This window comes from Poecilia mexicana, unplaced genomic scaffold (assembly GCF_051168715.1).
Source record: "Poecilia mexicana isolate PSO_F unplaced genomic scaffold, ASM5116871v1 scaffold_21, whole genome shotgun sequence".
NCBI lineage: Eukaryota > Metazoa > Chordata > Actinopteri > Cyprinodontiformes > Poeciliidae > Poecilia > Poecilia mexicana.
The window spans coordinates 21,118,528-21,144,026 of NW_028263390.1; the positions used below are offsets into that span (position 1 = coordinate 21,118,528).

The 25,499-nt window shown below is 39.5% G+C and overlaps 1 protein-coding gene across 14 annotated transcripts in view; it reads left to right on the plus strand.

Annotated features, from left to right (window-relative positions):
* afdna (afadin, adherens junction formation factor a) overlaps nucleotides 1–25,499 on the plus strand; it is a 106,122-nt gene that overhangs the window by 42,309 nt on the left and 38,314 nt on the right. For 9 of the 14 annotated variants that reach the window (XR_015761772.1, XR_015761771.1, XM_088001855.1 and 6 more), the window contains exons 9-23: nucleotides 1,094–1,138; nucleotides 2,132–2,226; nucleotides 3,539–3,789; nucleotides 8,832–8,901; nucleotides 9,852–9,922; nucleotides 10,013–10,080; nucleotides 13,223–13,428; nucleotides 15,517–15,537; nucleotides 18,776–18,921; nucleotides 19,171–19,265; nucleotides 20,072–20,337; nucleotides 20,615–20,758; nucleotides 20,826–21,024; nucleotides 22,076–22,182; nucleotides 24,157–24,237. Coding sequence is in view for 12 of the 14 variants with exons in the window: in XM_088001855.1 (XP_087857981.1) it covers nucleotides 1,094–1,138; nucleotides 2,132–2,226; nucleotides 3,539–3,789; nucleotides 8,832–8,901; nucleotides 9,852–9,922; nucleotides 10,013–10,080; nucleotides 13,223–13,428; nucleotides 15,517–15,537; nucleotides 18,776–18,921; nucleotides 19,171–19,265; nucleotides 20,072–20,337; nucleotides 20,615–20,758; nucleotides 20,826–21,024; nucleotides 22,076–22,182; nucleotides 24,157–24,237 (1,865 nt within the window). In the remaining 2 variants the exon portion in view is untranslated. The remainder of the gene's footprint in view (nucleotides 1–1,093; nucleotides 1,139–2,131; nucleotides 2,227–3,538; nucleotides 3,790–8,831; nucleotides 8,902–9,851; nucleotides 9,923–10,012; nucleotides 10,081–13,222; nucleotides 13,429–15,516; nucleotides 15,538–18,775; nucleotides 18,922–19,170; nucleotides 19,266–20,071; nucleotides 20,338–20,614; nucleotides 20,759–20,825; nucleotides 21,025–22,075; nucleotides 22,183–24,156; nucleotides 24,238–25,499) is intronic. The other 5 variants (XM_088001861.1, XM_088001865.1, XM_088001866.1 and 2 more) reach the window with 3 other exon arrangements.

A 25,499-nucleotide genomic window follows, 5' to 3' on the forward strand; every position in this document is an offset into this window, starting at 1 on the left:
TTGTTATAAAGTAATACAGTCCGGATTAGTTTATTCATCTCTAAAAACTAGGGATGCAGCAAAAACATCGGTATCGGCCGATATTTGTCTTTTTTTTTTTAAACATAACTATCCAATAAATAAAACCAGGCCAATATTAACAACCAATATTTATTTTTTATCTTGTTGCCTTCTTTTTCTGGTCTTTTTTTCCCGAGGTGTCGAACCAGTGGTGAATATGACATCGGTAAATATTGGTAATCTGCTATAACAGCATATCGGATATTGATATCGGCCCAATTTTTCATATCGGCTGCTAAAACCCAAAGTTCGACATGATGTGGGAAGAAGTTGGTTTCAAATTGAACTTGTACTGATGTTTTTGTAGGGACGTATCGGTATGAAAATTTGGGCCGATATCAGATATTAATATTGCTGTCGTAGTCGATATATTCTCTACTGTGTTGACACATTTGGCTAAAACAGATGGCAACAAAATGGAAACAAATATCGATTGGTTAATGTTGGCCCAGTTTTATTTATCGGGCCAATACCGATATGTTAAAAAAATTATTAACATCACCCAATACTGATGATTTGGTGCTGATATATCCTGCATCCCTAGTTTTTTGGAGTAAATTTGACAGAAACTCGCTAGTTAGAATTTTACAGCTAATTTCCAATCTTTTACTTTGTAAAGTTTTGACCTTCCAACTCAAAACTTTACAAAGTAAAGTTTTGCCACAAGCGATTTCCACTTACGATCTAGAATCAGCACTTATTATCTTTTTTATTTTTATTTAACCTGTGGATCTAGTAAAATTGATCAAGTTATAAGAAAAAGGTGTTTGTAGCTGTAAGGAATTGGCGTCTGTTTAATTTTCAGTATGAACTGACTTTGCGCTTTGAATGCTTTCTGGGGTTAATCAGTTGTTGCTGCATAATTTCTCCTCCTTGCTGCATTTTCACCTTCTGCTATGTGTCTGTTTTCTTTCCCACTTTCTCATGGCATGTTTTGGTTGCCTGGGTGTGTGTGTGTAATTATGGGTGTGTGTGGCCTGTGCACGTGTCCTTCTGCCTCTTACCCGCCTGCCTGCCTGCCTGCCTGCTGTAGGCCGAGGGAATCACTATGCCTACTACGCCTATCGGCACCAAGAAGGTAAAATCGGCACCGTACTTCCTGTTTGCCCCGGCTGCCGGGGTTGTTCTGCTCTGAGCGCCAACACATTTCCTTAAAAAAGTGTTTCCTTTTTTATAGTGATTAAATCAGATATTCATAAACAACGAATCAGGAGTAAAAATGGTATATATGAGACGTTGTAGGTTTTTTTTAATCTAAGGCTGAAATGATTAATTGGATCAGTCGTGATTAATTGATTATTCAAATAATCGTTAACTGGACTCAAAAAAGGGCATTTGCTAAAGAAAATTTTAAAACATAACATATTTAGAGCAGTAATTAGACCAAAACTGCATAAAAAATATCCATTTCACATTTAAGATAAAATCACTTTTGTCTGTTGAAATATTTTAGCCAAAACTCAAGTGGAAACTTTTCCTCCACCTGGTTCAGAATTACTGAAAAGATGCTTTGTTTCTGCGTTTTTGGCAATAAAATGTTTATCTCCTTATTTAATGTAAAGGAATTTAATTATTTATTTGCATCTTAAATGTATTTCTAATTTTGTATAAAAACGACTTACATGGTTAAATCAGAAATTTGTAGAATGTGAATTTTTTTTTATCCAATTAATCGTCAGAATAATCGATTAATCGGTTACTAAAGCTATTATTAGCTGCAACCGATAAAGATTTAGAATTTTTAAAATATCTTTGAATTAAATAGTTTGTTGCAGTAATACTGTAGCTTTTTAGTGTTGTATAAGTCGGAGTTTTATTTGTTTGAGATAATTTATCACAATCCTAGAGACAGAAAAATAGAATATCGGTTAAGGTTATGTTGACCTTTTTCCTTCTCTGCTTTGCTTTTACTAAACTTTGCTTACTAATTATCAGTAACTTCTCCACATTTACATCTGTTCACATCACTTTGGATTTTGATTTATTCTTGAAATGCTGGGTTGAATGCGGTTTGCTGAGCGAGCAGCTGCGGTTCGATCGGCGCTAATCCTGAGAGCTTCTGTGCTTCCAGACGGCTCCGACTCCAGAGACAAACCGAAGCTGTACCGGCTCCAGCACAGCATCACCGAGGTCGGCTCGGACTGCACCGAGGACGGCGCCATCCAGGTGAGCGCACGTAACCCAGACCTGCTGAACTTTGACCTTTTAACGCCCCCAGCATTTCGTGTAAACAGGAATGATTATTGGTATAATTTGTAGTTTATTTGGTTGTTTTGACGACAATCAACTTTTTAATCAGCACCCTTCACTCTTATTCAGTTAAAAATGTTTAAAAAGACTCAAATTGTATTAGTGCAGAGTAGGGGAATGGCATATCCCCTACTCTATGGCATTCCATACATTCCATGTCAATAAATTACGGTTATACCAGTGGATTTATTGACACAGGAGAAAAAATTCAGACTTCGATACCAAACATTTTGGTGTCGAGTGTTTAACGTTTTTAAAAGGAGGATTTCTTTTAATATTAAAACAAGGTTCTTGTTTGAAAAACATTTTTTGAACCGCAGCAGTTTGTTTCATTGAGGTTTTTAAGTATTTTTATTCTCTTTTTTTGCCTGGTTTTTGTTGCCCACAATTAGTTTCATTTTCTTTGGCATGCGAAACGTATTGTGTGATTTTGAATATATCAATATATGAATATTTAGTTTATTCTGGTGACTATAAAGGAAAGTTAATAAAAATGATTCTGCAATGTAAACACTGTAAAAAACAATCTTACCAAGTATTTTTGGTCCAGTTTTTGTGCAAATATCTCAGGTCACTTGAAATGAGACAAAACTAATTTAGAAGTAACTTTTCAGAAAGATAGAGGAACTTGTTTTAAGTCGATATTTGAATATTGATGAAGCATTAGTTCCACTAACAGATTATTTCACCTATAATATGAGAAAAATATCTTGTTATAAATAATCTGTCAGTGGAAGTTGTACTTTTTAATCAATATTCAAGAATTTTTGTCTTATAGATCTGATATCTTGCTGAAAAGTTACTTGAAATTTAGTTTTATTTTATTTCAGTTGCATTGTGATATTTGCACTGGAAATGAGAGAAAATGTTTGGTAAGATTTTATTTTTACAATGTGAACTAAAAAGTTGAGATTCTGTGTTACATTTTGTGTCTGCAAAATGTCTTTCTGTTGGTATTTAACAAAAAAAACAACCTGCAGAGAAACATGCTTTTTGGTTTTTTCTTGTTGCAGTTTGTAGCTGGAAATCATTTATTATTGGTTTTAAAAACTGAATAAGAGCAGAAATATTTGTCTTTAATGAAAGGCTGATGTATTTGAAACAGAACAGCAGCTTGTTTGGTTCCAGGTGTTTCTGTTTAGCAAACCATCTGGTGCATCAGATTAAATCGACTTCAGAGCTGCAGCACGTTTCTTCTTCTGCTTCTGTTCTCGGTGCGTTTCTGCAGCTGCTCGGCCCGGGGATCCTGCCCCACCACTGCAACCTGATGCACAGCGAAGGCATGGTGACGGTGACGCCGCACGGCCACGACGCCGACACCTTCGTGGACGGCCAGCGCATCACGGAGACCACGGTGCTGCGATCCGGATCCACGCTGCAGTTTGGTTCTGCCCACGTCTTCAAGTTCGTGGATCCCATGTTCGACCAGGGAGGGAAGAGGGACCCGAACGCCGCCATGAGGAGCCGACACAAATCCGGGTGAGCGAGAGGCGAACACGAGGTTAGGAGATGAAGAAGAGGGGAGGAGGCAGGGCGTGTACTGCAAAAACATTAAATCTTACCAAGTACTTTTGGTTTAGTTTCTAGTGTAAACATCTTTCTACACTATAAATGAGACAAAACTAACTTAAAGCAACTTTTCAGCAAGAAATAGTCCCTTAAAAAGTTAATTATTTTACTTTTCCATGTTATACGTGTAATCATCGGCCAGTGCAATTGATACTTTTTCATCAACATTAAGTAGAGCTACAACTAATGATTATTTTAATAATCGATTAATCTATCGATTACTCAAATTGTTAATCGATTAGTTGGATAAAAATTTCTCACATTCTACAGGTTTTTTTATTTGACCAGAAAATAATTCACTACAAAATTACCTTTGTGTTTTTTAAGTGAAACAAAATAAAGTTTCATTTTTAAATAACTTTAGCACTTTTTGTGCTTCCTATGAATTTATTTTGAAATAAAAACCCACTGATGCCATTTAACTTTCCCTCAGGACTGACTGGGATTGTTGTTAGCATACAGTTGGCATCTGGTCATGGTGCGTTCACTGACTAGAGGAAAGATCAGATCTTATTTATGAGTCAAGCATAAAGTTACATATTCTGATTCTGTGGACATTTTACAGACTATTATTATAAAAAAAATCGGAAACACATTAAAGGATGCAAATAAACAAATAGTTCAACCCCTTTTTTAAATAAAAAAATTAAATGTTATTCTGTAAATGTAGTATTGCTTTAATAGATAAGAACTGAAACTTGAGGAGTTTTGGTGAAAACATATTGACAGACATAAGTGTATATATTTTCTGTACGGTTTTGACTTAATTACTGCCCTGAATATGTGGTTTATTTCAGTTTTAATTCTCTAGTTAATAATTAGTTACTAAATTAGCTGATGATTATTTCAATAATAGATTAGTTACGATTAATCACGATTAATCAGGCTTGAGGATAAGGAAATATTTACTTGAAACAACCTGCATCTTGCTGAAAAGTTACTCATAAGTTAGTTTTGTTTTATTCCAAGTGTACTAAGATATCTGAAGCAGAGACTAAAAATACTTGGTGAGATTTTGTTTTTGCAGTGTGGAGGGAATGAGAGGAAGAGCAGAGGTCTGGGGTTATGGCAGCAGGCTGCCCTCTAATCTGATCAGCATGCTGCTGGGTGGGGCCTCCCGCTCGCTGCACTTTCACAATGAAACTCGGAGCGCCGCAGATCACAGCAGAAGCGACTTAGACATGACCGTCGCCTTGGAAATATTCACTTTATAGCTGCTTAATGGCGTCATCACCCGGTAACAGTTGGAGAAAGCGAGAGAGAGTGTGAGTAACCTTCGTTCATCCTTTTATTTTAGACGATTCCAGAGGAAAAAAGTATAAATTACAGCTCAACTCTTGTCGTTTTAGTTTATAAAATCCTCCTAAAGTTGTCAGAAGTAATGGACTTTACTGCAGGATGAACTTAAATTCAGTTTTTGTGGCTCATCTGAAGAGTTGGCTGTATATTTATATCTAGATGTGTTCCTCCCAGTGTGAGTGTTGAGTTAATATTTACACTCCAGCCTCAAACCTCCCATCAGGTGATTTCCATTAGCTTTTACAGGCGTGGAGGAAAACGTAATCAGAAAGGAGAGCTGGAATTAGAACCTGTTGGATTACTCTCCATGTCGTAAGAGAAAATTAAACCTGGTTTTTGTCTGAGGGCTTTAAGGTCTGCTGGGCTGGAGTTTTCTTCTTTTGTTCCAACGACATGCCCATTTCCTGAACCAGCTGCATCATTTTGTCTTATTTTACCTGAAATATTAGGATTTTTGTAATGAAATAAAGTTGACAGCATCAAAAGGAAACATTTCTGTGTCTTCATCTACATGGTTTTTAAAAAATGCAAACCTGCTTTTATGCGTCACCCTTCCTTGTTCCTGGTCCTCCTCTGCCAGGTATGTTTGGTTTGACGCCAACAAAGACAAACCTCTCTACCGGTTCCTCCACCTGCTTTATGAATGAGATCCTTCTGTCCACACGCTGCATACGGCAGGAAGTTTGACATTTAATTCAATTTGTGGTGGAATGAAAACATTACAAAAGGATTCTTGTTTCGGTTCATGTTTAATTTACAACGTCATTTGGCACGTTAGATAAAAATGTATAGAAAACCTTGAAATTAATAAAATTAAATTTGGATTTTGGTGCTGTAGCAAACTGGGAGCAACTCCCACCACCCCAGTTATGACTTCGTGTTTCAATATGGCCGCTTCTCACATCAACAGTTGTAATCTGTGTCAGAAACATGTTTATTTTTCAGAACAGACATGTAAAAGTGAGTCTAAAATTAATGTTACATGTGGCGCCTCCAACTCTAAACTGGACAAGTAAAAAGTGATGTTTGCCTTAGAAAGTAAAGTTTCAATTTACGTTTCTTTTTTATTTATTTATTTATTTTTTAACTATTTGTGGGTGTCGCCATGTTGAAATTTCGAATTCTGTAACCTTGGGTCTGACAATTTTGTTTGGCCAAAACAAACACATAATGGAGCAGCAGCCATTATGTGTTTACCTTTGTGATGGTAGGAGAGAAAAGACTCAGAAAGAAGCCTTTTGGGTGGCGTCTCGTAGTTCTGATGGAAACTTATTGTTCTTGTAAGTGTGGATTTGATCATGTGATCAAATCATAGTTTGAGATATTTGGCAACAAAAAGACGACAGACCTGATGGTGACTCCAAATATTCACATTCATTTTCAGATGCAACAGAAAAGGTCAAATATGTTGAGGGACATTTCAGATTCGCCATTTTTCACCCAACTCCCCCATCGTAGCACCCTGCTGGGATTATGTGGTCCGAGGGAATCCAGGGGCTGTTTTCCTTCTAAATTTGCTGCGTAGATGGATTTTAAATATTGCTTTCATGTCTAAGATTATTTTAATGCTGTTGTGAGTTGGAAAAGGCAGATTCTTGGAAACTGCATGTCGGTTTTTTCTTTTTGGGATTTCAGAGTTTGAGCTTTGAATCTGATGTTTCCAGCTCACCTGGTAACTTAACAGAGGTAAATAAACCAGAATATGATGCAGCACAGCGAAAACATAAAATCTGACCAAGTAATTTTCTTACAGTTTCTACTTCCAATATCTTAATACACTTAAAATAAAACAAAACTAACTTATAGGTCACTTTTCAACAAGAAACAGGAGCTTGTCTTTAGTCAGTAATTCCTTAATATTGATGGATCCAGAACTTTTTCCATTAATATTAAAGAATTACTGAATTAAAACGAACTCATATTTCTTGCCAAATAGTTACTTGTTGTTTTTATTTCAAGACTATCAAGATATTTGAAGCAGAAACTAGACAAAAATTCTTGGTAGGATTTTGTTTTTGTGGTGAATCTACATCTAAATGATAAAGTTTAAATCAAATCAAATACAATGAGCTTTTTTTTCCACATTTAATCTCTGACAAGAACTAAATCATCTGCAATCGTCGTCGAGTTTTACGTAAAAGTCAGATATTTTTATTAACAGCAGCCGTAGTTTCTGTGCAGCTGTGACTGTGTGCGTGCGTGTGTGTGTGAAGTGGTGGTGTGGATCCCTGTGGTCCTCCGGGCGGCCGTCCAAACTCTCACAGATACCTTCTTCAGGCCAAGCAGCGTCCCGTTGAGATGTTAAGTCTGATTACAGCCTCAATTTGGCAGTTTTTTAGGATGTGAGGTACTTGGCGCCGGGTTCTGGCAGCTGCACAGACGGCCGTGTAGCGAAGGAGTGTTTGGACCTTTTAATCTGCTGCTTTCTGACCGAGACCCGACTGTCAGCGGTGGCGTTTAGCTTCAGTCAGGGAGAGAGTGGAGCGTTTAAAGACCCCAGAGGTCTGCAGCGACGCTTGGCTGTTGCTTTCCACCAACGAGTAACACATGTCTTCTGTATCACAACTGCAGCAGTCATGAGATTGTGTTTTGGTTCTTTATTGTATAATGTCCTTTTGAGGTTCATTAAGTGGCAAAAAAAGCAACATTTTGAAGTGTTTTGATCTGAACACGAGGACAAACCCAGATGTGAGATTTCATCTATTTAACAATCCAAATACCGTCGGCAAGTTCATCATTAACGTCGTGTTAAAGTCACACATGAACGGCGCCACAAGAGTCAAGTGGCTTAATTGTAGCTTCACCTGTTTCAGCTTCATTAAAGGAATGTCATGTTATTGCATTTTGGGCAATAAAATGTTTATTTTCTCACTTAAAAATGAATTATTTGTTTATTTGTAACTTTTAAAGTATTTCTAATATTGTATATAAAAGATGGTTGAAAGAAAAATCTGCCATTTTTTAAAATCCAATTAATTGTCATAATAATTGATAGATAAATCAATTAGTTAAATAATTGTTGATTGTAGCCCTAATTCTGGGTTTTCCTCCAGGCACATATGGCTGTGATATTTAACTTGTTTAAGAATAAAGACCCTGGTCCAAATATTTCAGTTTTGATGTAAAGTGAATATTTACTCTGTTCCAGTTTCTCGTCTCGCAGGAGGATGAAAGCGTCAGTCGAATTATTTTACTCCAGAAGCCAAACTGTGTGTGTAAACTCCTGATTAGAGCTTTATATTGTTGGGAAACCTTGCAGATAAACCAATTAATTCCTGGTTTGTTTCTGTTGTCACACTGCGATTGGTTTAGCCTGCTTTGAGCCGCCTGCTGTGTTGCTATGGCTGTGATGGACCTTTCTGTCAATAACGGAGTGGAAATGTTCTGCTGTGTTTGAACCCGACTTCTGTTGCTCCCAGTAGACGTCAAACACAGACTGGGTCAGCTGGTCGCTCTCCCAGACCCGTGGCATGGGGTTTTATTCTTAATTACATCGTTATGTAAGTGTCTGTGTTTATATATCAGGGAGTTATTCCTCTCCTGCCTCGTGGATGCAGCTCTCTTCTTCCTGAGCAGGAAGAGATGGAGAAGTAAATATGGCCTCTGGATCAAGTCTGACCTGGTTCTGTTGAATGTTTGTGTGCCGTCTGCAGGAGCGTACCAGAGACGACCTTTGACCTCCGTGGAGACGTCCACAGTGGAGCGCCCCTGCCCACCAGCAAGGTACCAAACATTTGTTTGTTCCTGATGTTTGACTAAACGTTTCAGCAAAATTAGGCCATGAAAGCACTGACACTTAATTATAGTTAAACTTCTGCACAGTGGATGCAATTCTTTAATTATGTCCCTGTTTATTTGATGCAAATTACAGATATGATGATGTTCGAAATAACTGTCTCTACTGGAAGGTGAAAAGTTGCGTTTTAATAAAGCAGGAAGTGTATAAGACAACATTTTACTTATTCTGGATTTAATTACTGGAAGAAAAATGTAAACAAGCAGAAAACATTATTGCAATTATAGGAATTGACAGCCTCTCTTCTTCACATCCACTGAAGGAAAATAATCAGAAATTTATCTCGTCATCAACAAAATTAGCAAGAAAATAAATTAATTTTAGCCTAAAATTGCACATTTTTACCTCTGTCACCAGCTGGACGTTCCTCAAAGCTTTTCAGGAACAAAATTCAAAATGTCATTTCTATCATTTATTTCCTCAGAATTTACAAATATCAACTAGAGCTGAAATGATTAATCAGGTTATTCATGATTAATTGATTATTGAAATGATTGTCAACTAATTTAATAATAAAGGCAATAAAAAAGGAATTTAATTATTAATTTGCATATTTTAACGTTTTGCCAATATTGTATAAAACAGAATCTGCCGTTTTTGTTCAAAATGAGATTAATCGTCAGAATAAGTTGCAGCCCTAAAATCAACCTGAATTAATTTAAAAGTTAGCACCGTTTCTGTCATTTGGTTGAGTTTAAGGTTTATTATTACAGTAAGAATTAAACTGTCTGACTTTGAGCTCCATATGTAATTTATAGGCAGAATAATGTAGATTTATGGAGTTCTAAATATTAATTTTAACATTTTTACACCTTCTAAAAATGTCTCTTTTGTTCTCTTAAAGTAAAATCCTGCTGAAGTTGTTCTTTGTTTGCAGAGCTCAGGGAAACTGGAGATGGAGAGAGGCATGGTGAAGCCCATGATCCGAGGAGAGCAGCAGGACAGCAGGTCAGACGCCATCTTGCCTCCTTCTCTCACTTTAACCCGTCGTGTCTTCCAGGCGTTTTCTCAGCATTGTCCGTCCCTCCGACTCAACAGATCCCAGGATCTTTCTGCAGACAGGACGGAGCTGACTCTTCCAGCCAGCATCGACTTCAGAGAAAACTGTGAGCATCAATAACTGGAAACTATTGAGCCTTTTCCAGTCAATGCCGGTCTGCCCTGACTGAAGGGTTAATGTCTGTTTACCAGAAAGCATTTTTGCCTCTAATTCCACAGTTTGTAAGTGAAAAGAGTGGATTATTTCAGTCCAGAAAGCCTTTCATTTGAGGTTTTGATGAAATTTAATCAAAATCTCAAGCTTTTACCCCCCAAATGTACAAAAAACATAAACAAATCTCCTCCCTACCCACTCCAAAGAGACTTCTGTGAGACAGAAACAAGAAGAAGCCAAAGGGTAAACATTTATAACATATGTTGGCTAAGAAAATATCACGTTCACTGCAAAACAAAATCTTTCCAAGTACTTTTAGTCTAGTTTCTAGTGCATAGCATCTTACTACACTTGAACAAACAAAACCAACTTAGAAGTAACTTTTCGTTGAGATATAAGATCTTCTTTTGAGTTAAATTCCTTTAAAGTAACTAGTTCCACTTTTCAATGTTATACGTGTAATAATTTCATTGATATTACGTAGGGCTGCAACAAACTATTTTATTAATCAATTAGCAAGCTATAGGAGTTTGTTTTAAGTCCATAATTCCTTAATATTGATGAAAAGTACCGACTGATTATTTTACCTACAACATGGGGGGAAAATGTCTTGTTATAAATGAAATAATCCAGCAGTTGATCTAGTTAATTTTTCATCAATATTAAGGAATTATTGACTCAACAAGCTCCCATTTCCTGCTAAAAACTTACTTGTAGGTTTTGTCCTGCTACAGGTGTATTAAGATATTTAAATAATCAATTAGACCAACAACTCTTGCGAAGATGTTTTTTCTCTCCAGTGTTTTCATTGAAGAATCAAAAAATTGTTTCCAGAGTAACTTACTTCACAATAGTGAGTCCTAGAGACGGTGTGCAAGCCTCACCTTTCTCCACATAACCATTCAGTTTGTTACTCTCGACCGTTAAGCTAAGCTACATCCAATAATTTAGCTGTCAAAATGTTCCTCAGTTATTTACCCCACAGTAGCGACTTGATGCCAGTCCTTTAAGCAAATTGTTTGCATGTGGTGGATGGAAGGGAAGCTAAACAGTCAGTCAGTCAGCTGCAGTCAAACCGTCTCTCCTTGATTTGCCTGGTAAAACAAGCTGCAGCTGAAGCTAATTATAGAGGCTAAACGTGTAGGAGGAGCAGTTATTGATTTAATGTGATCTGTGGACGTTTCTCACCGACAGAAGCTGCATAATCTGTCAGTAGATGAACTTTATGATCACAAACAGCAACAGTCACCTGGGTGACCTGAACCAATTATTACATGATTTGAGAGCAATAAAAGTTTCCTGTGCTTTATAAAACAATGGAAAGGCTGATTAACGGTTTTAGGTTTCATATATATAGTTAGATTTTATGGCTCTAATTTATATTTGCCTTTTTTAAAGTCAGTGTTTTGATGCTCTAGTCCCAAACGGAGCTAAAAGCGGGTTTTTCTGACGCCGGGCGTTTCCCACACTCTGCGTAGCTCAAAGCTCCGTCGGCTGTTTGCTTTTTCTTTGTTCACCTTTGTGTTTGTTGACCTTCCTCAAGCTTTTGTGTGCACTGCATGTTTGGCGTAGTGTGAGCTCATCCGCACAGGGGGGTTTCAGCCACTCATACCGAGGTGCAGACCTGCATACCCACAATGCACCAGGAGTGAAATCATACACTCAGACAGGCAGTGTTACTGTTGGCGGTGACGCACCGTTAAAGCCCTGCCAGTCGCTCTGCTCTGATCTTCAGGTTGTAGATGGTTTTAGACGGTGATGCTGAATAGCAGCTGCAGCCAGTTTCACTCGAATCGCTTTTCAAAGCAATTTAAACGTAAAGAAGAAGCAGATTTCAGCGGTGGCAAGTGGTTGACTGGAGAATCCCACATGGGAATGTTCAGCCAACATCAGAGGTGCCTTAAACCCAAACCGCAGAGTGGGAGCAGATCCCGTCGGTGTGGGCCGGCTCCTGTGGAAGGAGCCAGTCACGGTGATTCACAAAGTCAGATATTTATTTATTCAGTTAAATCTCAATAAGACACAGTTTGTCATTTTAAAGAACTTCCTGGATAAACTTTACTCAACTTTTGGTGTGTGGTGGAAGAGGAGATGCTCATAACTTACGACCAACAAATCTGCAGCAAGTTTAGTTTATGATGCTATTCTGATTATTTAGACCAAAATCTTTCTACTTTAATTCATTTTAATCGATGCAACAAAGATTTTAGGCAGTTGTAGAGGCTAAAAGAGGTTCCAACCCCAAACAGCAAACAAATGGTAATAAAAAAAAAATTGGTACGATTTAAGATCCTTTTAGCACTGCAACTAATGATTGTTTTAGTAATTGACTATTCTACCGTTTATTTGGATGATTAATTCATTAATTAGATAAAAAAATTTGGCACATTCTGCAACTTTTCCCGTGTTGTAGTATTTTCTTTAGTTGCAAAGTTGACCAGTCAATCGTACACTAAAGGGATTCTTGTTGTGTTTTAGGCAATGAAATGTTTATCTACTTTAAAATCTTTTCTTATGAGAAAAGATTTAAAAAAAATCTTTATTCAATATTAAAATATGCAAATGAACGATTCAATTCCTTCTTTAGATCGATCTGATTGAATATGCAGGATGCGCCCATTTTTATACGATTAATAAATTAGATCAATAATCACATTAATTCTGTTTCCACTATATTTTTATATTTATTGAAATTTACTTTTACTATTTGTTTATTGTGCTTTCTTGCACAATGACAATAAAGGGCTTCTAATTTTATGATTCTGATGATTGATGGATTAATCAATTACTAAAATAATTTAGTTGCAGCCAAAAAATCGGCAGAATGTGCCGATTTCTTATACGATTAATCAACAAAACAAATGGATCTTTCCTGCCATCAGCATCTACAATAACTCTGAAGAATCTGAAATAATGAGTTACAACATTTAAATTCCCTTTGGGAGTCATAAAGTATTCTTGAATTCGAAAACGATTAATCGCCAGAATAAACGATTAATCAATAACCAAAATAAATGCCAGTTGCATCCCTGTCCACTAAGCCTGAGGCGTAAATCGTGCTGATTTGATGGTGAAACCTGACTCCTGCTCCCCAGCGGAGGACACCTTCCTGTCAGCCATCATCAACTACACCAACAGCTCCACGGTCCACTTCAAGCTGTCGCCCACCTACGTCCTCTACATGGCCTGCCGCTACGTCCTGTCGCCCACGTACCGGCCCGACATGTCGCCGTCGGAGAGGACGCATAAAGTCATCGCCATCGTCAACAAGATGGTGAGCATGATGGAAGGCGTCATCCAGGTCAGTAACTCTCTCCTCCATGTTTATCATTTTCACCGTTTTCTGCTCCTGAGAGTCCGGCAGGTTCCCGCCATGTTGCTGTTTTTGTTGAAATGTGGGCATTCTGGGTTTGCACATTAACTTTACTTACAAACTACACTTTGTAGTTGTAAGGTGTGTTTGCATTTTCTCGCCTGTTGCCTCCTTTACGCTTGGTGTTTTGTGTATTTCCCATCGGTTTTTAACGGCAAACAGGAAAACGGCAAAGAAATGCATGAATTTCTCTGAAGCGTCTGTTTGGATTTTTGTGTTTTTTATTTGATCACACTGGCAGTTTTTTAATTTTAATTTTTGGTGTGCAGTGACTTTATTGAATAAAACACATCCTGTGGACATTAGTAGGTTTCATTTTAGTGGGATTTATGAAGATATTTCAACATGAGGCTGGGGACAGAAGATGAGAACCTGCACTTTTCTTATTATTTGGATGTAATAATAAGTTTATTAGGACATTTAAACTACACTAACTCAACAGTTTTTAGTTCATTTCTGCAAAGTTGAGCACTTGAAAAGCTGCAACAAACCCAGTCAGAAATTTCTCAAAAGTATTTTAAGGGATTGTAAAGTGTTAGAGATTTAATTATCAACAATTTGGCTTTAAAATGTTAAATTTAAACCCTGTTTTTTTTTTTTTTGCTTCAATATGAATCAAATTGTCACCCAAAACTTTGTGTTGTTGTTTTAACAGTTTTCTTCATTTTAAATAACATTTCTGCTGATATTTGCATATTTTCTGTTGTTGGCACAGGTTTTTAACGTCACATATTGTAAATTCTGTTTTTAATACACATTTTGTACATTTTTAACTGATTTTATAGCCTTTACAGTACCATATATGACTCTTAATTTTTTTAAAACATATTTTAATACTTTTATCTTGAATCTACATGCACTTATATCCGGTCACCTTCCTGCCGTTGAGATTCCTGCTGTTACGCCTGAATCTCCCCACTGTGGGGCAGTAAAGCATATTGAGATTCTTTTCCAAGTTCAGTTCTGAGCAATATTTCCTGGCAAAAGGTGGGGAAATAAAATATTATAGCCAGCTGTGTTTATAAATACAACTGCAATTGGCCATGCTGAAGCAAATGGTAGCAAGAAAAAGATTCACTTTGGGTTTTTATTCCAGTTCTTATTTGGCTTTTTGTTGTTGACATTCCCTGTATCTGTTGAAGTTTTAAATATATTTTTAATAGATATTTTAGAATAGAAATTTATTGTTCCGCCTTATGGTAAACAGAAGAAGTACAGCAAGGTCAGCTTTGCAACATAAATTATTAAAAATTGCATACTCAGATATAGTAAAACGTCAACAGAGTAATTAGAACATTACTGTGTAAATAGCAGCAGTGATGGACAGACTTACTGAGTTTTTTGGGAGGCTGCTCCCCAAAAAACTTGTGGCATCTTCTGTGAGGAAGGACCTTCGATAAGGCTCCTTTGTGCACCTAGGATGCATGTTTTATCATTTTCATGATAATTTAATCAATGTTTGGCATTGTGCTGAGTAGAAGAACCACTAAATGCTCCAAAATGTTCAGGTAGAAAATTAATTCAGCTAAAGACTTGGAACCAGAGCTTTTGTGGGAAAAAACAAAAAAAATGTCGTTGGACAGTTCAGCTTGAAACCCCACATTGTGAAAGTGATTGAACATGTGGATTAAATATCTTTAATGAAAAACCGGGAGAAAAACTCCAAAGAAGATCAGTTTCTGTATACGAGTTATTATGTATCCTTCAGTTATGAATGACTTAAAGCTCATATAAAAGCTAAATGTCCTGAATAAGTGTCCGAGTTCTTCCCGTTTTAAATCGTAGCTCCATCATGTGTAAAATCTCGACAATTTCTACGTTTTCCTGTCACGTCCATCAGTCCGATGTTCATGAAGTCATTCTGGGTTGCGTTGTGTAAACCATGTGTGAGCCAGAGTGTCTCTGTGTTGACATGCTGTGTCCATACTGTAGCTGTTGACGTGTTTTCTCTCTGTCCTGTAAACGTGTCCTCCTCTTCCTCCTCCTCCTCCTCCTCTTCCACTTCCTTCTGTCCAGGAGATTGCTGAAGGGGATCAGGTAGGACATCACAACAGCACACCATGATATGGCTGCCAAAGACTTTCTCCTCTCTACACTGCCATTTCTCTCTGTTTGGGTTGGGCGATGTTGAGAAAAATCAATCATTATTCAATTTTAAGGTGTTTTTTTTTAACGTTTGATTGGATGTGGTGAAATAGGATATGAAGTTAATTGGTGGATGGTTTGGAGAAGACCAAAAAGATCGATTCAGTCAGTGTGTTGTATGCTGTCCTAATATGCAACAAGTTGGTAAAAAAGATTAGTTAGGATAATTTTATTAGTCTTTATCCATAACAGGAAGCAAACTATAGAAACCATTCATGCTAGCTTTAAAGCGCTAACCATAAACATTAGCTTAACACACTATGCCAACACGGTATTTAGCGGAAGCTAATGCTAAAGCGCTAACCTCAAATCAAATTATATCTGCCCTTAAAAAACTACTACCCTCAAGTCCCAATTTAATTCTGACATAATTTACACGTTTGATAATTCTGAGGGAACAAACATTCTCTGTGTTTGTTTTTATTTTATTTTGTTTTATCTGTTTGAAATAAAGCTATTGGGGGAAATGAAGAGGAAACAGAACTCCTGCGTAAACAGTCTTTGCCCCCTTTCAAAATAAGAGCATGGAATAAGCGTCTAGCTACCTGAAGAATTTTTAAGTCGATAATCAAAACTTCAACACAGATGTCTAAGTTTATTCATCAGCCAAGTAAATTAGAGCTCTATAATTACTACGTTAGCAAAAAATGCTAAACGAAAAATTAGCTCCGCTATTGGCGCATTACCACTGCTAAGTATGATACCAGGGCTTCCCACTGATGATGTGAAGGGTAAATTTCTTATATAAACTGCAGTCCGAAAAACAGCATATGCACAATTTGGAGGTGTGTGCTCTTCCCCAGAGCTGGGAAGCCTTATTTTTCCTTCCAGTAGTCCAATTAGAGAGGAGCTGAAGCAAAGCCAACAGATCGAGTCACAGAAGGGGGGAAAGTTTTCAAACATTTACTGAGAATAAAATCACATCGCTCAACCTCGTGAATTTTCTGCTTCCTTCACTCTTCTCATGTCTCTCTGTGCTTTGTTTTCTTAAAACCAGCCCATCATTGTTGCTGCTGCTCCTTTTATTTTTTTCTTTTCCATCCTAACAGAAATGTCAAAAAACCAAAAACGAACAAAAAACCAAAGCCATAACCACACGTCCTGTCCACAGCTGGAAAACTAAGCAACAACAGCAACAACAACCTGACTAATCTCATTTAGCTTCCTGGATCCTGCCTGGTACTAAAACAGCCAAATAAACCCAGAAAACCCAAAGCAAACCACTCTCTGTCACTGCTGCTCCATCTGTAACTCTGCTCTCTGGTCGTGTGACGTCTTGCTTCTCCACAGCATTGTGGACGAGAGATGAGTCGCGACCTCTGACCTCCTCCACCTCATCTGCTTTGTTTGTCTGTTTGGAAACTCACTGAACATGTTCATCTGTGTTTCAAACCTGGTTTTGTTTTGGATGCAACCTTTCATTCTCTGGCCGTCCTGAATGAAGGTTTATTTTACTTTGTGTGGTTTGTTTCCGAGGCGGGGATAGACGTGTGCAGGTCCAATCAGCTCCTCAAACATGAATCATAAATCCTTTTCTTTTTGTTTTTTTAGTTCACTCTGCAAGCAACCAAGTCTGTTTTCAGGCTGTTTTGAAATTAAATTTGTTGCTGTTCTGGAGAAACACGGCAAATGTACTTAGAGTGGAACCAAAAGTATTTTTGATTTAATTTCTCGTGCAAATATCTTGGTACACTTGTTTTAACTTGCAAGCAAAGATGGCAGTTTGTTTTAAGTCAATAATTCCTTAATATTGATGAAAAATTGTAGTTATTTAACTTGTATCAAGACATTTCTCCCATGTTATAAGTGATATAATCTGCAGTGAAACCCGCACTTTTTCATCAAATTACGTAATTATTAACGTAACACAAAAATCTTGCTTAAAAGTTAGTTGTAAGTTAGTTTCTTGTGAGGGAATCGCATCTTAACATGATATAAAGCTAAACTGAAGTTGATTTTAGACAAAACTGTCCCTTCAAATGTCTGCACACCAATAGAAAAGTGGAACCAAAGTCAAAATTCTTGCTTGGACAATTAAAATAATGTAATAATTCAACGGTATAAATGGTTTTGCAAGAAATTGTAGGTTTAAATAAACGGTAAAGAACAAAATGATCAAAAACAAAGAGATGACTGGGACAGTCATAAATGAACAGATTATTTCAGTTTGTCCTCTTCATATCTTAGTTTTTCCTTTTTTTTTTTTTTTTTACTAAATATATTTAAAAACACTGCAAAAACTTACCAAGTATTTCAGGTATAGTTTGTAGTGCTAATATCTTAAATCGCTTGAAATAAATCAAAATTAATTTGCAAACAACTTTTCAGCAAAATATATGAGCTTGTTTTAAGTTAAATCTTTAAAAGAAACTGCCAGTAGAATGAGATATTATAACTTATGTGAAAAATGTCTTGTTCCTCTGGCAGTTATTTCACTTATAGCCAATACTTTTTAATCAATATTAAGGGATAATTGATTTAAAACATGCTCCTTGTCTTGCTGAAAAGTTACTTGCATATTAGTTTTCTTATTTTTAGTGTATGAAGATATTTGCATTAGAAACCAGATAAATATACTTAGATTTTGTGTTTTTGCAGTGACGATTACAGAAGATCACATTTTTCGCTAATAAATGGCATCAAAGTGTTACTTTTAAACCTTGCTTCCGCTGCTGCCGTTAGGATTGAAGCTCCAGTATGATTTTATTTTTGCCGTAACCTGGAGGATTTGAGTGAATCCCGACGTTTATGTTCTGCTCATTGCTTGCAGTGTGAACAGGTTTCAATCTGTGTCTGGTGACGTTTGTGACTGGAGTTGTGTGTGTTGGAGGGAAAAGGAGAGCTCACCTTCCTGTTGGACTGTTAGGCTGTGTTGGAAAAGCAGTGGAGACGTTTTATTCCCCGATGCATTGACCCATCTTCTTCTCGACGCAGGCTTGGGGCGTTTGAGGCATGAATCTATCTCTGAAGTAACAACTGCTCCTTCTGGCTGCCACTCAAACACAAACCTCCCTCTGTTTCTTACCGCTAACATCCGCGGCCTGTTCTGCAGCCTGCAGCAGCGCTAACGGCTTCCTCTCCGTGTTTGTCTTTCTGTCTGTGTTTGTGGTCGTGATCGGTGCGTTTCCAGAAACAAAAGAACATCGCGGGAGCGCTGGCTTTCTGGATGGCCAACGCCTCCGAGCTGCTGAACTTCATCAAGCAGGACCGGGACCTGAGCCGCGTCACGCTGGACGCCCAGGACATCCTGGCCCACCTCGTCCAGATGGCCTTCAAGTCCGTTCGCATTTTACTTTACTCTTCGTTTCATTAATGTGACTCGTACATGTAGCTAAAATAAATCATCAAAGAAAAGGAGCAGAAAGAGAATATTAGAAGAAAAAGTTAGGAGACCACTTAAAATGATCATATTTTACTTTTTATAGGTCTGTGAGTAAAATGAACATTGTTCTTTTGTTCTATGAACTACTGACAACATGTCTGATATTCCAAGCGTGTCGTTGATCATCTGTGTTGTTCCGTCAGGTACCTGGTCCACTGCCTGCAGGCGGATCTGAACAACTACATGCCAGCCTTCCTGGACGACCCAGAGGAACATAATCCACAGAGGCCCAAGATCGGTAAGTTTAAGGACAAATTTAAAAAGTAACTTTTTAAAATACTACAGCAGATGCAGCCAGTGGTTCCCTCTTTTTGCACCGTTCATCGCTTTGCATCAAAAGGCTGCATTCAGATGTCATTCAGAACCGAGATAATTCAGCTAAACGGGTCGGGTTAGCACTAGCATAGAGGAGGAAGAGGAGGAGGATGAAGAAGGTAAGGAAAAGGAAAGTTTAATTTTTGCTTTCCTTTTCCTTAACTCCTTATTCTTCTCCGTCCTCCGTTCTTCATCTTCTCTGTCTTCTTCGTCCTCCTCTTTTTCATCCTCTTCTACTTATTTATTTTCTTTGCTTCTTTCTTTTTAGTCGTCTGACTTGTCTTCTGTTTCTTCTTCGTCTTCATCTTTGCTGTTCTCTTCATCATCATCTTTGCCCTCTTCCTTCTCTGTCTTCTGTTTTTTTCTCTTGTTCTTCTTCTCCTGCTCTTCTAGGTTTTCTGTCATTGGGTTTAAGCTGAAAATCTGGCCAATCAGAAGTTACCGCCCCCTGCTGACCATTACTGCTCATATTTGTTAGCGAGAGCGAACAGATGAGTGGACAGAGCGCCATGCTGCGTTCGTGACCCCTCTAATAAATGGAAACGCCAAAGATCAGATCTATCCGCTCTTGGTTAATACGATTCTTGGCAGGAATGTGACTCCGTACATTTCTCCCCAACAAAAACATAATTGGACTGATAGATTTCCGATTTAACGTCTCGTACTCTGAGCTCTCAGTGGTTCTGGACGTTTGCAGAGTTTCATCCGGGTCTCGTGTTTTTGTCTCAGAGGACGTCCTGCAGACGCTGACGGGCGCCATGTCGCTGCTGCGCCGCTGCCGGGTCAACGCCGCCCTCACCATCCAGCTCTTCTCGCAGCTCTTCCACTTCATCAACATGTGGCTGTTCAACAAGCTGGTGACGGACGCCGACTCGGGTCTGTGCTGCCACTACTGGGGCGCCATCCTGCGGCAGCAGCTGAGCCACATCGAGTCCTGGGCCGAGAAGCAGGGCCTGGAGCTGGCTGCCGACTGCCACCTCAGCCGCATCGTCCAGGTAAACTCTATCCGTCTTAAAAAATCATAAATAAATACCTGTTGGTTCAAGAGTTTTCATGGTTATATACGTAGCAAATGTTGATTAGCATCAATAAAAGTCCAGGAGAGGTTTAATGGTGCAGCTAGAGACGCATGCAGGGAGGAGAGAAGAGGAAGTTTATCAGGTTTCTGTCAGTTGGAAAAGTCTGAATTCATGTGAATGATTTTAAAGAGTTTGAAAAAAAAAAAAGTTAAAGAAGAGATTGTGATGCGTTTTGCCTTTTTTGTCCCTGCAGGCCACCACCCTACTGACCATGGACAAATACTCCACGCAGGACGTCCAGAACATCCACAACACCTGCTTCAAGCTGAACTCGCTGCAGCTCCACGCCCTCATGACCAACTACCGCTGCGCCCAGGACGAGCCCTACATCCCGCCCGTAAGCCCGCCGGCGCCGCCTCCGGCCGGAACCGGTTCAGGCAGTCCATTCTGTGCTCTGTGTCCAGGACCTGATCGACCACGTGGTGGCGGTAGCGGAGAACACGGCGGACGAGCTGGCGAGGAGCGACGGCCGAGAGGTGCAGCTGGAGGAGGACCCGGACCTGCAGCTGCCCTTCCTGCTGCCGGAGGACGGCTACTCCTGCGACGTGGTGCGGCACCTTCCCAACGGGCTGCAGGACTTCCTGGAGCCGCTGCTGCAGAGGGGTACGCCTGACTCTGCTACTGTCGCTATCTCACTATCCATGTCTGTCTGTCCATCTCTATTGCTCTCTCTCGGTCTATTCATCTCTCTCGCTCTCTCTCTCGCTCTCTTTCTCTCTCTCTCTCTCTCTTTCTCTCTCTCTGCCTCTCTCTCTCTGCTTCTCTCTCTCTCGCTTTCTCTCTCTCTCTCTCTCTCTGTCTCTCTCTGTCTCTCTCTCTCTGCCTCTCTTTCTCTGCTTCTCTCTCTCTCCCTCTCTCTCTCTCTCACTAATTGTGCTGCCTCTCTCATCGTGCTGCCTCTCTCTCTCTCGCTCATCGTGCTGCCTCTCTCTCTCTCTCTCTCTCTCTCTCTCTCACTAATTGTGCTGCCTCTCTCTCATCGTGCTGCCTCTCTCTCTCTCGCTCATTGTGCTGCCTCTCTCTCTCTGCCTCTCTCTCTCTCTCATCGTGCTGCCTCTCTCTCTCTGCCTCTCTCTCTCTCGCTCATTGTGCTGCCTCTCTCTCTCTGCCTCTCTCTCTCTCTCATTGTGCTGCCTCTCTCTCTCTGCCTCTCTCTCTCTCTCATCGTGCTGCCTCTCTCTCTCTGCCTCTCTCTCTCTCGCTCATCGTGCTGCCTCTCTCTCTCTGCCTCTCTCTCTCTCTCTCTCTCTCTCACTAATTGTGCTGCCTCTCTCTCATCGTGCTGCCTCTCTCTCTCTCGCTCATTGTGCTGCCTCTCTCTCTCTGCCTCTCTCTCTCTCTCATCGTGCTGCCTCTCTCTCTCTGCCTCTCTCTCTCTCGCTCATTGTGCTGCCTCTCTCTCTCTGCCTCTCTCTCTCTCTCATTGTGCTGCCTCTCTCTCTCTGCCTCTCTCTCTCTCTCATCGTGCTGCCTCTCTCTCTCTGCCTCTCTCTCTCTCGCTCATCGTGCTGCCTCTCTCTCTCTGCCTCTCTCTCTCTCTCTCTCATCGTGCTGCCTCTCTCTCTCTCTCTCTCTCTCTCTCTCTCTCTCTCATCGTGCTGCCTCTCTCTCTCTCTCTCACCGTGCTGCCTCTCTCTCTCTCTCTGTTTTCCAGGTTTCTGCAGACTAACTCCTCATCCTCGCTCTCCTGGTACCTGGACCGTCCACTTTGAAGGAGCCGACAACGACAACCACTTCTCTGCTGCTGACAACACTGAAATGGTATCACGCAGATTTTAGTTTCACTTATTTATCTGGTATATTTATGGATTTATTTACTGTTCTCATCCCTCCAGGGCACAACATTTATGTTTGAAGTTGCTTTTAGATGAAACATTGGAAGCTCAGAGTTTCACTGAAATATTTACACTTTGATATTTCTTCTATCTTTAACCTTTTCTTCATAATTTCAAACTAGAATTTCTATTTAGTAGTTGTAGAGATTTCAATGTTTTCTTTCCATCATAAATTAAAAAGTGATTTATGTTTCTGTTTGTTTTTCTTCTCCTTTATGTCTTTTCATCTAAAAATGTCAATGAAAAGTAGCAGAAAGATGCTAGGACAATTTTAAGGCCGCAGAATCATCTTTTTTATAATAAATACTTTTTGCTTTGCAAAAACATTCATTATCCTTGAACTTGAGCATTATGTCAGATCACAAACTGAAATATATTTTATTTTGGTGGAAACAAAATAAAAATAGAGAGAGATGAACAGACAGAGAGGGAAACGGAGTAAAATGTTGCAGAACTGTGAGGTTGAAGGTAAATTAGATGAATTTTCCTCAGATTTAACGGATCAGGGAACATTTCCTGCTTTCAAACGAGACTCTGGTCTAAAAAGGTAAAATTCCTGGACAGAAGTGAAGCCTCTGACGTCTCAGTCGGTCTATTTTTAGCGTCCTGTAAAGCTGCAGGCGGCCCAGCGGTTCGCCTGTGTGGTCCTCCAGTCCGACGGCGCCGTTCACTCAGAGACTCGCTCTCGGTTTAATCAACACCAACGGCAGCGGAGGAGTCAGTTAGTGAGTGCAGCAGTAAATGACAGACTGCACACACTCAGCCACTTCCTGTGTAATTGGTCTGTTTATCCCTGCGCCACTTTTTCATGACTGTAGTCTCGACATAATCCAGGCGTCTGGTTAACGGTGAGTTCAGGCGGGGCGGAGCTGAACGCTTTCAGTGGGTAAAAAAATAAACCAAGTGATGAAAAGTGGTGAAGTTTAGGTCTAAAGTGTCTGTCTAGCATGTTTCAGTTCATTGCAGTGGCTGTTTGGTTAACCAGCATGTCCTGTAATTATCTTAATATTCAGATTTTTACTGATGTCGGCTGATCTGAGGATAAATATTGGTTTATTTTTCAAATGCAAACCTCATAATCAGCTGCGTTTCCATGAGAAATGTGGGAAAACCTTTGTTGATAATCATGTGTGTTATTTAAAAAACATGGCCTCCTTCAGGGTTCCTATAGGTGCTTGAAATCCTGGAAAATGTTTGAATTTCAAGGTTAAAATCAGATATTTTCATACACCAAATAAAAAGATGCATCTTTTTTTCTCACTGCTTGAAAACCTGCCTTGAAAATGCTTGAAAAGTGCTTGAATTTTACTGAGAAGAGTACGAACCCTGTTTATTGCTTTTCTTATTGGATGGAAACACCAGAATTGTGAAATTGTGTTTTTTAACGTTAGCAGAACGTCAACGTCAGAACGCATTGGTAATGAAAACAGAGCTATTGTTGAAGCTTTGTTTGTTTTGTAGTTTAATGATTTAACCACCAGTTAGTGTTTGAAACGGCCAGACTCTCAGTTGTTTAGTGTTTTTTTTTTTTGTGTCATCCTCCGCCGTGACGTGGGAACCTCTTCAGATCTCCGTCTCTCCCCACCCTGTTGCCCCGCCCTCCCTAAACGAGCCCTGCTGTGTGTATAAGTGTGTGTACATAAGCGTCTCTGAGTTGCCATGATGTGGTTTTCATTCTTGACTCCATTCCAGAGACCACAGGTCCCTCTGCGGTCTTCCCCTCCATCCATCCTTCCTTCATTCCTTCCCTCCCTATTTCCTCCCTGTTTTTCTGACTCAGTTTCCAGCGTTTCTCCGCGCCGTTCGGACGTTTGCTCCGTCCTCTCCAGGCCTTTCAGATCCACTCTGCAGGTTTCTTCCTTGTTTACAGTTTGTCCTTCCTGTCTCTCTCTCCTTTCAGCCAATGAGGAAAGAGCCGGAGGTTGTCACGGTGACCCTGAAGAAGACCAACGGCATGGGCCTCAGCATCGTGGCCGCCAAGGTAGGACCTGATTGCTGTGTGTTTCTTTGTGTTGCTGGCTGTGAACACATGGAGCGTTCTGGACGGGTGCAGACAGAACCAGCTGCTCTGCTCTCACTGTTGAGTCTGACAGCGGAGCGAAAACCAAACACTGACGCTGCACAGAAGCTTCTGGACACAAACCTGCTCTGTTCACCTCCTGCTTGGCTGTGAGGAGGGATGCAGGAAGCGTGCAGCTTCAGTTGTTCCTCATGTTTTGTGTTGAATTGTTGCTAAGTGGAACCAAAGGGGCAGTTTTGTATAAAATCGACTTTTTTACATCATGTTGTAATGTTATTCCGTCATCAAAAACAAACCTGGAGGGTTGGCTGATTTTTTTTTCATGCATATTTGAGAAATACTTTAATCTCTATGGCAACCTTTCAGCTGTACAAAAAACGCCTGAGTGGTCTTAGCCCCGCCTTCGAGGCGCAGCTCCTCCCCCACTCAGTTCCTTCAGACTAGCCAGCAGCAAAACTGTTTTTATTATAAAACTGAGCTAAAATTGAGTTTTCTGGGTGAAATCAGTGAGAACTTTCATCCAAAGTAAAGATTTGATGCTGATTCTAAGGATGCGTTCCCACCAGTCCTGTTTAATCTGTTTTTAAAAAAATTTTAGAGTCCGGTTTATTTGCAGAAGTGTGAATGCGTGATCGGACTCTGGTCTGCCTACAAACCTCGGTCTCGGTTCATTTGAAGTGAACTCTGGTTCGGTTTGAATGCATCTTTGAACGCCAGGCTGACCAGAGACCACTAAAAAAGCAGGAAGTGGACTACAGCGCAGGGCATTCTGGGAAAGTACAACCAGAACAAAGAGCTAATTCAGCGCTAGCGGGAGAAATGGCTCATGGTTTATTTTTGTTTTTCACAAATAACAAAATGGGAATTCTGCTAAATTGGATGCTTTTGCATTTTGTAAAGAAGGAAGTTGAGCTCAGCGTCTTCAGAGGCATTTTTCCTTCAGTAGTTCTAGGTGCAGTGCCCCCGTAGGCACGGAGGGGAACTGTTTTTTCAATAAGTTTGGTTTGTTTGACAGTGGAGTGTGAAAGCGAACCACAGCAGCTGAAAACATAGCAAATGTTGCTCATCATAATTCATTTTATTTATTTCAGTTGTGTGGTTTTTATTTCCTTTTCATTTATTGTTTTTAGTTGGAGTGTTCTGTATAAAATGAAAGTTTATGTTGTAGAGGACAAACTTGCGTTATTACGCAATAATCATCATATTAGTTGAAAATGGTTTCA